The sequence below is a fragment of the Hibiscus syriacus genome, unplaced genomic scaffold (assembly GCF_006381635.1).
Source record: "Hibiscus syriacus cultivar Baekdansim isolate YM2019G1 unplaced genomic scaffold, ASM638163v2 tig00109972_pilon, whole genome shotgun sequence".
In the NCBI taxonomy this organism is placed as follows: Eukaryota; Viridiplantae; Streptophyta; class Magnoliopsida; order Malvales; family Malvaceae; genus Hibiscus; species Hibiscus syriacus.
This window is the reverse complement of record NW_024062543.1, coordinates 2,400,662-2,415,499: the sequence shown is the minus strand read 5'-3', so window position 1 is coordinate 2,415,499 and position 14,838 is coordinate 2,400,662. Positions and strand designations below refer to the sequence as shown.

The following is a 14,838-nucleotide window of genomic DNA, read 5'->3' as shown; positions in this document are numbered from 1 at the left end:
CCTATTTATAACAAGCCTCGCACCCGTCCCGAAGCAAGGATTCGATGGACCTCACATTTCCCAGGAAGCCAGGTACTCATTGGAAAGGCGCGAAGTTTTAAATCGAATAAAATCCGACGGTTCATACGTAACTCTCGTTCCACAAGACGCGGTGTATTAATTAATGCAAAAAACCCTAAAATTAATAAATTTATACCAAATATGGAGTTATTATTTTTAAAAACCCCGAAGCTAAAAAAATAGGTTGGTAAAAATTTTCGTTGAGTAATTTGGGATGTTAAACAAAACATCTGTGAAAATGTTTGAGGTTACAATCGTAGTTTTACGACTTATATTTCAATTGAAATTGATGTGAACACATGAGAAATTATAAACAGTGAACAATTTATGTAAATAACTTAAGCAATTTTTACATTTTAATTTTAACGCACAGTATGAGAAATAAGAAATAAATGTTGTCTTCCATAATAAACAAATACCATCGCGCCAAAGAAACGCAAAGGAAATCTTTGTCTTCTTTCTTCGTGTAGTCGGTATTGAGCAGAAGGGAAAAAGCTTAGAAGGGTTTCTCAAAAGGTGTTCACCTGGACTTAATTCTTTAAGGAAAAGTTAGGAATGCCCAAATGGAAATCTAGATGCCACCAGAAGATGATGTCTTAACACTATTTTTGGTATATTCGGTACAAAATGCAAAAGAAAAAATGCAACACTGTTTTGAGAAGTATGTAAAGGAAATTCATATCCCACTAAAAGAGGATGCAATTTTTAAACTAGAAGTTTTTTGAGTAGGTTTCACGAAGATGGTTTGGTTCGGTGGAACAAAAGGAATCTAAGCAGGTAATAGTCGAGAATATCTGCTACTGGGATTCAGGAATATAATCAACAACTCGCGTTGTGCAAGACACGAGGTACACGTCAAACCACCATATCAAATTAGATGCTGACATGTCAAGAATATCAGGAACTCGAGCTTCGCAAAACGCGAGGTTCTTGCTACGTCAAGTCAAGTCAGGAATATTCCATGTCACCCAAGTCACTTCTACATCTCGTCAATCAGCTATTCTATTAAAAAAAAATGAGACTTTCATTCCAATTCGTATTTCAAGCAAATAGTGATGAAGAAGCAAGCTGCAAACACAAAAGTTAAAGTAAATAAAAAAATTGATCAATTGGCTCAATCTCACTCGTAAGTTCATTTGACGCTTCTTCATTATTACATAGTTTGAAGGCATTTTCATTTCGTGTATATTTTCATCTTCTTTTTGCACGATCATATATATTTTCAGAACATCCTGAGAAGAGGAACTAATACTTTTTTGGTATACTATGATGGCAGAATTATGCGCGGTGATTCTCTTGGTATCGTCTTTCAATTTATACATATTGTGATGATGACCTTGTCGACAAAATTAACTCATAAGAAGTTGACGAAAGAAGTTAATAATGATGTTTCACATGGTCGCAGGAAAAAATAGAGCATGTTGAAGTATCGACTACCGACGTCGTTAGAACCACTAACGTACTCAACCTGCAGCGTTTGATGATGATGGTGATGTGGACATGATGATTGATTACCACCTGCAATATTTATTAGGAGGGCCACTTGAGATATTTGCAGATTTCTCATATGATAATAATGCTATTGCTGTCCCAAATTGGAGACGGACTGATTTTGACTTCGATTCTAATGTCCAAAGTCTGAAAACTAATTTACGTAGTGACATGAACTTGTTGAGTGTTATTGTTTGGGGCAATGACATTGGTGAATCATATTATTCTTTGCTAAGGTGTTCTTTTGTCGGTAGCTTGGATTTTGACTTAAATCTGCAACCTAGAACTTACAATGCATACAACATTAGTATGGGTGAACCATATTCTAAACGGGAAATGAGTTTGCAAGAAGATGAAGCGTTTAACCCATTTGAAAATTTGCCAACATTTATGGGGAAAAATTCTTGTGTTGGTGTCATCGACTTTGATCTTCGTAGTACGATTCATGAGCAGTCTCGTGATCGACATATAGTTGTTACTCCTGTTGTCCCCGTAGTCGACAAAGTTGAACTACTCCAATTTGATAGGGATACTTCCGATGAAGAACCATTAAGGGAGATCGGCCCAGATGGTGATGAGGTGAACCCCTTCAATGAAGAACCAAACGACCTTAACATGTTATAGAAAGCGAATGATGATGAAATTCCACATGTCGCACCTCCTGTTTCTTATTACTGGCCATCATCCCAATTCACAACAGTTGAGATGAAATCTTTAAACGCTATCGACTTTTCGGAATTCCTACAGCTTGATCAATACAACGAACATGGTGATGGAGAACTCTATGTTGAAATGACATTTAGAACAAAAGAATTCGTCGTGGCTGCAATTAAGAACTACAATGTACGTCGGTCGGTTACATCGACTTTGAGAAAAATATACTCGAATAAATACATCGTTGAATATGTCCATAAGTGCAACAAATGTAATTAGAGGGTTTGTATATCACGCTTGAATAGGCTAAACAACCTATGGAAGCTAACAACATACGAACAACCTTATACATGCACCACCAGCATGCTTACTCAGGATCATCCAAACTTAGATGTTCATGTGCTTTCTGATGCCTTCATACCAATGGTCAAATAAAGTCCACGCATTACAGTTTCTAGTTGTGTTGTTTCAATCACATCTCAGTACGGCTACACTATTAACTACCATAAAGCATGGTACGCTATGTATCATGCTCAATTAAAAATGTATGGTCAATGGGAAAATCGTACAATGAGTTACGACCATAGCTAAAATTGATGAAGAAATACATACCGAGCACGATCGTCGAACTGGAAATTGTATCGACATACGAAAACGACCGTGTCGTACAAGGTGTGTGCCAATTTTACAAGCTATTTTAGATATTTTCGCAGTGTGTTAATGCATTTCGGCACTGTAAGCCGATGGTTCAGATCGACAACACTTAGTTGTACGGAAGATATACACAAATAATGTTATTGGTAACAGCACAAGACGACAATAGGAAAAAATTCCCATTGCAATTGCAATAGTCGAAAAGGAAGATATAGACTATTGGGCATTCTAAAGTACTTGCACAGATATGTTCTATTACATGTTTTGCGAGAGCCTCTTGTTGGGATATATCTTATTTCTAACAGAGGCGTAGGGATCATATACGCAATTGAGTGTATGGGATCATCTTGGAAGTCTTCCCATATTTATCACCGGTACTGTTTACGCCACATTGCCGTAAATTATTTGCAGAAATTTAGGAACGAAGATGAACGCTTAATGGTGCTTCGAATGTCTATGCATTTCAAATTATTTGGATTCATATATTTTTTCATTTATTATTTATAACTATTTATTGCATTTTCAATAGGTATGCCACTCGTATTCTGCACGCGAGGTTAATGAGTTGTTTGAAGAACTGAGACACATAAATCAAAGCTACAAACTACCTTGCTAAAATCCAAAGGGAGAAATGGCATCGGTCATTTGATAAGAGCAGATGATATGGTCACGTGACAACAAACTTGGCTGAGACAATCAATTCGTCACTGAAGGGAGTGCTACATTTACCTATCGCTTATGTTTTCAAAGCGACATATTATCGTTTGGCAACCATGTTTGCAGCCTTAAGAAAGAAAACAAATGAGTGGATTGTAGGTGGTCACATAATCCACCCATATATGCATAAAAAATTGCAAACCTTTATGTAGTACTCAAACGCGATGAGTACGACATGCGTCTCTCGTGAACAAAATCAATTTTGTGTTTTGGAATATTCCAGACCATTCGAAGACATACAACATCACGCATACGTCTTCAATCTACGTGACAGAACATGCGACTGCGGAGTATTCCAAACATTCAAATATTCGTTTCCGCATGTAAATGACGCTTGTTCTTTTGTAAGGATTGACTACATGCAGTTCGTTGATCGCATGTATTTACTAGAAATTGTATCCAATGTATATCGGTACGAGTTTCCTCCGATTGAAAACGAAAGGGATCCGTAAGTGATTGATGATGAACCTACAATTCGTCTAGATTTTGCACTACAACGCCAAAAAAGAGGTTATCCACGCTCAACGAGAAATTATTGTGACTAAGATTTATTCGACCATCGAGAAAGAACCGGGCAATCGAAGCTTTGTATCATTTTCTTCATGTGAAAAACCAAGCTTTAGAACTTTTTTTATCGTGATATTACTCTCAATCAAAAAATCAATTACAATACTACACATCTGCTCTTAGAAAATATGCAAATTTTTAGATTAACTACCAGAAAACCCCCTCGAATATGCCTACCTGAATATTTCGCCATTTCCTTTATACACAAAACAAGTTTTGGAATCATTTTCAACCCGATTTTTAACCTGATTCTGATATCTCGTATGTCTTTATATTTGTCTCAACTAAAATAAAAATTCGAATACTACGCCTCTAATATTTTAACTGTCCAAAATTTCGAGATTAAATATTGGAACATGTATGTCAGCACATGGGATTTGTGGTGGAAAATAAAGACCTCGTGCTTTGGAAAATACAAGGTACCTTGAATACCACTCGTGATAAATTTCTCGGGATGGTTCATTTTATCAGAAACCCCGCTTTACGCAAAACGCGATGTATTAAATACCAATATTAAATTACATCATTTGAAAATGTCGTCCACGTCAGACGTTCCTATCACCTTGTGGATAGAGAGATACGTTCTCGCGCTGAATAGGACGCAAGATAATCATACGTGTGCAGTTTGAGGGTATTTTTTTAATAAATTTGCTAAGAAGTTACTGTTGAAAAATAATAATTAATGGGTTTTTAATATAATATTGCTTTTTCTTAATTCCTATATTTATTATCATTATCTTTATTTTATTTTATTTCCATAACTCAATAGAATAACATATTTCATAAAATATTAAACTCGATATTTAAATTTTGTATTATTATATTTACATGGATACAACTGATATTAAAATATAATACAAATTTTAATTTTTTTATGCATGTTGGATATAAAATATTAATGAGCATGAATAACAACGTTCGTATTATAAGAATAAACTTCTTATCTAAATTTGTAAGATAAATTATACAGAATGACGTTGCGTTACACGTTTTTTATGAACTTTGTCCCACTATTATAATTTGATTAATTATAATCCATTTGCTTATATAATTTTTTATGCATTGGTGTATGTACTGCTTTGAGTGCTGAACTATGGGCTATCCGTGACACCTTGTTACTCGCATGGAATATGGGGTTTCGAAGGTAGAAGTTGAAAATGACCGTAGGGTTGCTGTTGAAACTCTCAATGATGCATCACTGGAAGGAGGAGACTGTGCAATTGTTATGGAATCTGGGGTTACAATGTCAATAAATATATCCCTAATTGAGATTTAAATGGACCCATCTACAATTTAATATCTGATCCCATTATCCACTCTAGGAATGGTCTGTGATGGTGTTACAATGTCACCATCCACCTTTTGCTATCCATGATAGAATAATTAATCCTTAAAATGACAATTTGACATCCATCAAAACAAGTGTCTAAATTATATCTCAAAATAAAATTTAGTTTCTAAAATAGTTTTTTAACAATAAGTATCTAATTTTTTATCTGTTACACTTTCAGATGCACATAATTATATTTTTTTTATTTTTTAATAATAAAAATATTATTTTTAAATATATATATATATTTTTTTAAAAATCAACCCACGCGTCGTCTCTCTCCCTCCCATCCCACCACATCCAACGGCAAAGGGTCACCACCGATCAAATTTTGTTTGAGGAACTCAACTGTGACAGCCGTGTAACGTACAAACGATTGTATCCGTCATAATCGTTGAAACGAAAAACCTAAAAATCCGACGACCCTTCATAGCGTTTTTCACGACGATATACGCAATTTTACGGGGGGATGGGAGGCTAGGTTTTGATCGCGACGATGAGACGATTCTGATGGTGTCAATAGTGACTACCATAGACAAACAGTGGACGATCGACAATGAAAGATGTAAAATTTGGATTTTTATTTATTTTTAATTATAATGTTAAGTTTCTTTTAAAAAATAAAATGATTTTTAAAATTTTATATGCGTTACACGTGTCAAATAACGACCGTTATAGTACATACACCTAAAAATGTAACGTTTCCGCACCTATCGTTAGCAAAAATTCTTTAGATATAGAAAGTGTATTAAACCTCAACCTCACAATTTTTGGGGAAATTGTTGTTGTACTTGCACGACACCTATTTATAATTTAAGCAAACGTATAAAATTACAATACCAATAAAAAATATATCCCACATCGGATCCGAACTGACATTTAATGCCTGTGCAAATTGCTAAACTGTCTAAAGGACATAAAACTATATTAATAGTTTAAAAATTTATAATAGATTAGTGGCTCCTTTAAAGATAAGGAAGGTTGTCTCGTTTTCATAAATGTCAAAAGAGAGAGTTTTCTAATGGGACAGAAAGCTTTTGATTTTGTGTTAACTTTTAGTGTATGATAAGTAATGGAAGACAATGGCATGATGCAAAGTGATATGGTAAACATCCCCTTTCCCTCACCCACAAAATGGCCACTAAAGCTGAACCAATCCTTAACACTGCTATTAGGCCTAGAAGAAGAAGAAGAAAACAACTTTTAAAGTGGCATTATATCATCCTCAGACAATGCTTCACTTTGGCCCCAAGGCATCATTTTTCTGCCCCAAATTATATTATTTTCTAAACTCGAACTGATACTTTTTTTGCTGTTCTTTTACTCATGTTGTCACGACCGGCTCGGCCATGGTTACAGTAACCTGAACCTATGACGTATATATTTCAAACCGAATTAAAAACCATGGTTAAAGACCCGGATTCTAGGAATAAACTGAATTCTGCAACAATGGATGGAGAAAAGGTAAAATCTATAATTAATATACTGAATTAGCACAGGTATGCTCTACTTTTTCTAACATTTTTCATAGATTTGAAGAATTTTCATACGTGACTTTGATCATATGTAAAATAAAGGGTCCGAATAACATTGCATATGGCAGTTTATCATAGTATCGATTGCATCATATGTGATTTATCATATATAAGTATTAGAGCATGGGAAGAGAGGAACTGACATGTTCTTGGTCTTTAGTTTCTTTTGGTGGGGGAAGAAGTGCTTCCCTTATTCAACAACATAAAAGAAACCCATCACGCCCGTTTTGTTCGCCTTCCAACTTCGAGTGCCAACTCTGTATCAATTTTGGGGGATATATCGAGTGCTGTCACAGAATGTGTGAGTGCACCACTGCAAACACCCAAGCATTAGAATCAGTAAGACATAACAAGAAATTTAGTACCAAGTTGGCTACTTAGCTCCGTAAAATGTCAGAAAATCGCCCATGTTTCAAATGATTTCCTAGAGAATGAACCGTCCTATTCTATTTGAAACCCACTTACTCATATCTCTAATAGATATAGTTCATTACACAGGTCAAATGTAGGTAATATCCATAGGCTTTCAATAAAGTTCAAATTTGAGGTCCAATCCCTATATTTTCTAGGAGATGAGAGAATAAAACCATAATGCTTTAAAGAAACTTGTCAAACACTGTACATAGAGAAGACACGATCCCATATGGAGCCAAAGAAAGCAGTGGCATATCCTATCCACTAACAACAGTGAGGTGCGTGTGTATAATATTATTTTTCTCTGAGCTTTGTATTTAATCTTTATACTAAATTCAAGCACTTATTAATATCGTTAGAACTAGCTTAGTTCAGAAGCGAAGAGGATGATACGAATTTTCTAGGAAAACTACCTCCATGGTTCAGATAAAGTTCAGAAACTTGGAACTTTTTTCTTTAAAAGCAGATAATGCATTAAAAAATGTTGCACTGCCTTACCTGGATATGTAGGTAACTCCAGTTTGTCCGATTTTATGTATGGTTTCAAGAGTAACATTGCCAGACGCCTATCACAATGACAAAGATATATCACTTACGAGCCTCAGAACAGTAAAAAGTAGATTAAAATAGAAGTTAGCAAGTAAACCTATACTGGCATTTGAATATTTGACAGCTAGCAAGAATGCCAAGCCAAATCACCAAAACGGATTACAATTTAGAAACTATTCAAAATTTTAAGTAGCAAGACCTTTCATACAAATATTCCTTTTTTAATTTGCTAGTTTTTCATATATTTGAAGACCAAAGCGGCAAGCATACAGAGTGAACCATTGCGCAACACACCGCTACACGACCCTCAAATAAAGAAAAGAAAAAACAAACATCAGCTATAGGGTTATCACTTATCAGCAATACCTTTTCTGCAAAGTCCATGGGCACTAAATGAATGAACTGAAAATGTACATGATAAAATCATGAATCATGAGATACCTCTGTCTCAAATTTCCCGTTGATTAGCTCCACAGCTTCTTTAAGCATAGACACATCAACATCGCCATTTGGAAGAGGAATAACCATATTATCCAACATTATCCGGGTCAAGGAAGTCTTCGATTGAGATGCATACTGCAATACTTCTTTTACTTCCTCAAGGGTCCGGGTCTCAACCTTGAAATAGACATTGTAAACATATCTGTCATGGTTGCCACAATGCAAAAACTGATTGATTCATTTCCACATTCACATAATCAGACAGAGAAGAGAACCACTCCAAAGCATTCCAAATCAAATAAAAATTCCACTCAAACATTTTCTTTGGCATTGATGTGTACTTCAACACAGAGTTAAATAAAGTTGCAGGATACATGATATAGCATGCGGAAATTTACAGACCGACTCTGTTAACTAGTCCACGGGCCAAAGCTTTTAATTTGCTATAGTTATAACATCAAAAGAAATTACCTCAACCTCCATTTGAAGATTTTCTCGCTCTATATACTGGTCAACAGATCTAACAGCATTACTGATTCCCCCAGCTATTGATATATGATTATCCTTTATCAACACCATATCAAACAAACCCAGCCTATGATTCTTTCCTCCACCAATTAGTACCTACAGAAAGAAAATTTCAAAAATATCAACCCAAGGCATAAAAGAAAGAACTAAGAAAAAACTAACAGTAAGATCAAGGAAATGATCCACACCGCCCACTTGCCCACCAAACATAAGCCTGGAGCTGTTTTTCTTGTCTCTAAGATGTATGCAGGGTGCGCAGCATCAGCCATTGCCTGCAGGAACACCTTGTGAAGTTATTCCAATGATAAGCTTTTGCTAGGAGTCTAGTTTTATAGCTACTGAGCATAAATGCTGTAATTTGCATTCTGTGACAGAATTCATGGGTTAAAATAGATTTGGATTTCATTTCATGTGCATTTCTTCATTATACTCATTGTGCATACATGACTAAATAATGACATGATTTGTATTTTTCATTAGTATGTGAACTGAACATGTTCTTCATTATACTCATTGTGCATACATGACTAAATAATGACATGATTTGTATTTTTCATTAGTATGTGAACTGAACATGTTCTGACCGTATGTACAGGTGGCAAAACAAGGCTACAGAATAAGCAGTAGCAAAAATTCGAACTTCTAAAGGAATATAATCCAAGCAGTTATATTTTTGCTCGAATGAAACTTATACTCATCACCCATATTGTTTTGCATTTCTGATTCCCATCAACCTAAAATGAAACATAAGCATTTAGAGTTTTGCTATTGTGATCCCTATTATATGTCTTATCTAGTAAACTACAATTTGCTTGATTACAACAGAGAAATATAGCTAAGATTATGAAACTTATTTCTTTGTTTATAAAATTCAAAGAAATGTACTAACCTTAGTTAGTGTAGCTATACCACTCATCCGCTGCATGAAGTTCAGAGCTATTCTTTCAGCTACAACAATGCTGTGTGCTCTTCCTATATGGATAGAGTGAAATTTTAGTATGGCCTTCTTACACAAAATTAAGAAAGCACCCTTTTCAGATTATAAACTTTTCCAAACTGCAGTCCCTTGTGAACATAATCCCCATCCTTTCGAGACCACTCCACCTGATATTAGAGTGAAAAGAAGGCAAGAGTGTGTTATCCAAAGCACGAAAACCGTAAGGATGATCTAAAGACGGAAAATACAGTCGTGTACCTTTAAAGAAGGATCAACATCTTGAAACACCATCTCAGCAAGTGCAATTCCAGCAATGATACCATCCTCCTTTGCCAGAAAATAGGCTTCCACTCCCATGTCAAATGGAATGGTAGCCATACAAGTTACATCCCCTGCAATTGAACCCAAATTTAGCATATCACATCAATGCAGGAAAGAAAATCGATAGATTTAGCTGAATACTTGCTCCTTGTTCATCAAAATCTTCATCTCATCATTATGAATTCAGGAGAGCAAAGATTACGAAACATTAAGACAACGAAAAAAGGAGACACCAAAACCTCGATTTCCAGCATCTTCAGCTAGGGCAAGTTTAATGATGCCCTTCAAATCATAAGTAGGGTGCGAAGGAGGTTTTATCGCCATGGCTTCCAACGATAGTCCAGCATTTTCGGTTTGAGCAGCAGCCATTCTAACAACACGCCTACAACTCCGGAACAACAAAATCACGCAACACCAACTACTAGCCATAAAAGGGTATTCATAATTCAAACAAGAACGCAATTTACCTTGAAATCGTGCACCAATTGGGCAAAACTATTGAGGAAAAAGGAAGTATTCCAGACATAAACTCGGTCTGTTAATCTCTTCTATTCTAGTCCAGTAAGCTTTCTGCTTGTTACCTGATAAGACATACCTCCCAGTAACAGTCCAGAAGCGTAAAAAACTATGTGGAAAATGGAAATTGCTATATGAAACAACCACTAAACATCAGAAATTGCATGCTTCAAGGGAGACACATCAGGATTTTAGAGAAGAATATCGACTCATACAGTAATTCCAGCAAAAAAATGACAAAAAAATGAACGTGTAAAGAAGATATGTGGATTGAAGATTCGTACCTTACTCCTAATCGATATATAGAGCATCTGGTTTCGGGAATTTGGAGTTGCTATACCTTCAGTGAGGATAAACACAGCAAAAGCACCAAAAAGGCTTTGTTTTGATAATTTAGGGGTAAACTATACGTTTAGTACCTAAACTATTATTTTTATTCAGTTTTAGTATCTAAACTTCATTTTTTCTAAACCCCACCGGATAGGTTTCATTTTGATAGCCATCGTTAAATATTTAACGGTGCTGTTGACGTAGCACCATAAGATAGTATTATGTCATCATTAAAAAATATAATAAAAACATATTAGTAATTCTGTTAATTTTTTAACAACAAGATATCAAATTAAAACATAAACTAAACATTAGGTATGATTTTGAAAAATAAATAAAATTTAAATATTAAAATGAAATAAATATAATAATAGTACTAAATCTGTAATTTATCCTTTTGTTTTTTTAGCCTTTTATAAAACAAATGTAAACGTTATTATTATTTTTTTGTTAGGGTAAATGCCAAAATGGTCGATTTCGTTTAAAAAAAACATATCTTATAAATTTATTATCAATTTGTTATTTTTAAACCAACAAATCATTTACTATTTTAATTAAACAGTCGGATTCCTTTGATCACTAGGAAACTCACCGAGAAGGACTGTACTCAGCTCATTGAAGATATAAAGTCTCGATTGATGCATCAATTAAAAAGGCATCTTAGTTATGATGGCTGGTTGCAGCTTATCAAAGGTGTCTTATTCAGTGTGTCAAATTATTGGTGTAGACAACTCATTCTGCCTCAGGCTATTAAAAGGGTGGAGCAACTCTCCTTCTCAACTGCTGCTGGTGATACTCGCGTTGGTTGGAGTCAGGTTTGTCGGTTAAAATCTAATGGTGGTCTTGGGGTTAGGGACATCAAAACTTGGAACAAAGTTTGTTGTTTTCGGTTGATTAAATCCATTCTTGCTGGTGAGGGGTCTATTTAGGTAACATGGATTCATGCCTATGTTTTAAAAGGGGCTAATTTCTGGCAGGCTGAAGTGAGAGTGAACGCTAGTTGGGGGTCTGTAAAAGTTGATGAAGATGAGGCGCGAGACTCATGTTATCTTTTCTAGCGCTGCTGCTAATGATGGTTTGAAAATTACATGGTTTTGGGACATGATTATAATTAAAGTTTCAAAGGTTGCTTGCCAAAAGTTGGTTTGGTTTCCTTGCATATTCCTAAACATGGTATTATTTCGTGTATGAATTTGTTGGGGAGGCTTCCTAAGGGTGATAGACTGTTGCGTTGGGGCCTACAGGTTGATGGTATGTTTTGCCTGTATAGGGATGTAATGGAAACCATTGATCATCTGTTTTTTGAATGTCCCATAACTAAGGATAATTAGCAGACCATTTTACGCTTATGTGGTCAGACTAGGAGGTTGGACGTTGGAAGGGGGAGATTGAGTGGGCTATTACCAATCTCAAGGGTAAGTCGTTGCTCACTCTCCTTCTCAAGTTAGCCTGGAATGCTCATATATATTTCATTTAGGAGGAAAGGAATCGTAGGCTCTATCAACAAAAGGTGATGGGGTGTTATTGATACCCTTTTGCTGTCAAAGAGGTTATTAGGGTTAAGTTAAAGGGTAAGAGCATTGCTAGGTGTGATAATGTGAATATGGGGCTTTGTGATAGTTGGAGTCTTTCTTGTTGAATGGTTTGTTTTGGATGTAAATTCTCTGGTTTTCTTCATATTGTTGCTTTTGTAGCAGCCTTGGCTACTTCTTTAGGTAATGCAAAAACAATTATCCAAAAAAAATCATTTACTATTTTGATAATTTATGTAATTAACATATTTATTTTTCAATTTTATACAATATAATAGAGTAATTGTACATCATCGAGTTAATAAAAATTAATATTTAGATATATATATATATATATATTGTTAGATTTCAAATATGAGTTTGAGCATCAACGTTATCAGTGCAGGTTCAAAAATTATTATTTCAAAGTATCTTATTTATTCACTTTTAATGGTTATATGATTTCAATTTATAAATTTTTAATTTATATTTGAACTCATCAAATGATCTTAGTGGTGATAAAGAATATTATTCTCCCTAAAGATTTTAAATTTAATCAGTTGTGTTTGTACGGTATACATTATTTAAGTATATCTTTTCAAATCTAAGACAAAGCTAACCCATCATTTACTATGGGCTAACATCCATAGAGACCATGTTGCCAACCTCCAAGTCTAGAAACATGCCCAAGTCCTAAAACAAAACTTAGAAGTAATAATATTTTAGGGGTTTTTTTTCAGTTCAAATGTAAATTTAATAATGTTTTTATATATTTTTTTATTTTTTATTTAAACATTTAATATTTTTTAATATAAAGTAATTTATTCCCTTCCAATATTTGATGTTAACTCAATCTCTAGAAGTGCAAACAATTTTTCAACAAAAAATACCTCTAAAACTTTCATCAACACTATAAATACTAGAGTGAATTATTTTATAAATAAATATTTGAAGTATCGATTATGTATAATTTTATATATCATCAATAAATCGGATGATGATGTATAATCAGATTTTATAAAAAAATAATTTTAAAATTTTATGTGTCATTATCTAATTTATTGATAAACTTGTAACACCCCCAACTCATACCCGACCTGGATTCGAGTCCGAGGTGTCACATTGACTTTTCAAAACATTTACTTGTATAAAATAGTGAGTAATTTAAAAAAACTTTTGTAACATTTAACTTATTCAAAACATTTACAAAACTATTCAGAGCTTATACAATATATTCTTTTGATTACATGCCAACTAGAACTTTATATACAAAAATACATATTATTCACCTCTCTTCTGATCTGACATTCGGTAAGGAGAACTAACCTGTCTTGTTCCTCTTTACTTCTCTTTTCGCTTTCCAAACCAAACAATCACACGCTAAGTCGATGACTTAGTGAGGCATATAAAACATATAATATTTCATATAACATAAAGCATACATGAACATATATCATCATTAAGAAACACATATAACATCATATGGTTCATGTAACACATTTCAAACACTTACTTTTGATAACCATTTATAAACCCATAGTATACATATCACATTCAGTATGTTTGTTTAATCTCTTTATTAGCCCATGTACACTAGTGAGAACTTAAGGTATGTGAGTACATTGAGGTTGTGCACACATATGCTGCCACCACAGCTCATATAAATGTCCCGAAGGACCTATCCAGAGGTCATAAAGATCCTCGGTAACTGTATATAGGTTCCGATGAACCTAGGTAAACTATCCATATGTTCCTTAGAACATAGGTATACTGTCCATATGTCTCGAAAAACATAGGTAATTCTGTCCATATGTTCCGTAGAACATAGGTATACTGTCCATATGTCTCGAAAAACATAGGTAATTCTGTCCATATGTTCCGTAGAACATAGGTATACCCTCGACTCTTGGCATGCCAATTATACCCCTAGCTCTCATATCACATAACATGGGCATTATCATTTATAACATTTCATATCACTTGTTATTTCTCTTCTGTCACATACCACATGTATGTGTAACCATATATCTCATATCATATCACATGTATCACAAGTGCATGTATTCACGTAAATCATTTCATATGACTTATATCATTTCTCATAACATATATCACATCACATATGTTCATGGGTATATCCCATAGCATATAAAATAACATATAAACTTATATATGTATTCATGTGTATACTTTCATTTAGCCTATATATCAATATCATATAACTTATCTCATAACTTATTTGATATTCATATATATTCTCATCTTATAACTTATATTACCTAT

General features: G+C 34.3%; 1 protein-coding gene across 1 annotated transcript; it reads right to left on the bottom strand.

Moving 5' to 3' along the window:
* Positions 1–7,038: 7,038 nt before the first annotated feature.
* On the bottom strand, positions 7,039–10,778 carry LOC120211522 (nicotinate-nucleotide pyrophosphorylase [carboxylating], chloroplastic-like). The gene is made up of 10 exons (XM_039210047.1): positions 10,666–10,778; positions 10,438–10,580; positions 10,136–10,269; positions 9,986–10,044; positions 9,830–9,917; positions 9,129–9,212; positions 8,884–9,036; positions 8,413–8,589; positions 7,921–7,988; positions 7,039–7,321 (listed from the first exon to the last, which is right to left on the bottom strand). Exons 1-10 carry the CDS (start codon positions 10,722–10,724, stop codon positions 7,225–7,227), a joined length of 1,062 nt encoding a protein of 353 aa, XP_039065978.1. The 5' UTR covers positions 10,725–10,778; the 3' UTR covers positions 7,039–7,224.
* Between the last annotated feature and the right edge of the window lie 4,060 nt (positions 10,779–14,838).

Coding starts and splice junctions, on each gene's coding strand:
- LOC120211522 (XM_039210047.1), bottom strand. CDS start 10,724: ATGTCTGGAATACTTCCTTTTTCCTCAATAGTTTTGCCCAATTGGTGC. Junction 10,581..10,665: donor AATTGGTGCACGATTTCAAG/GTAAATTGCGTT, acceptor CCGGAGTTGTAG/GCGTGTTGTTAGAATGGCTG. Junction 9,037..9,128: donor GTTTGGTGGGCAAGTGGGCG/GTGTGGATCATT, acceptor TTCTTTCTGTAG/GTACTAATTGGTGGAGGAAA.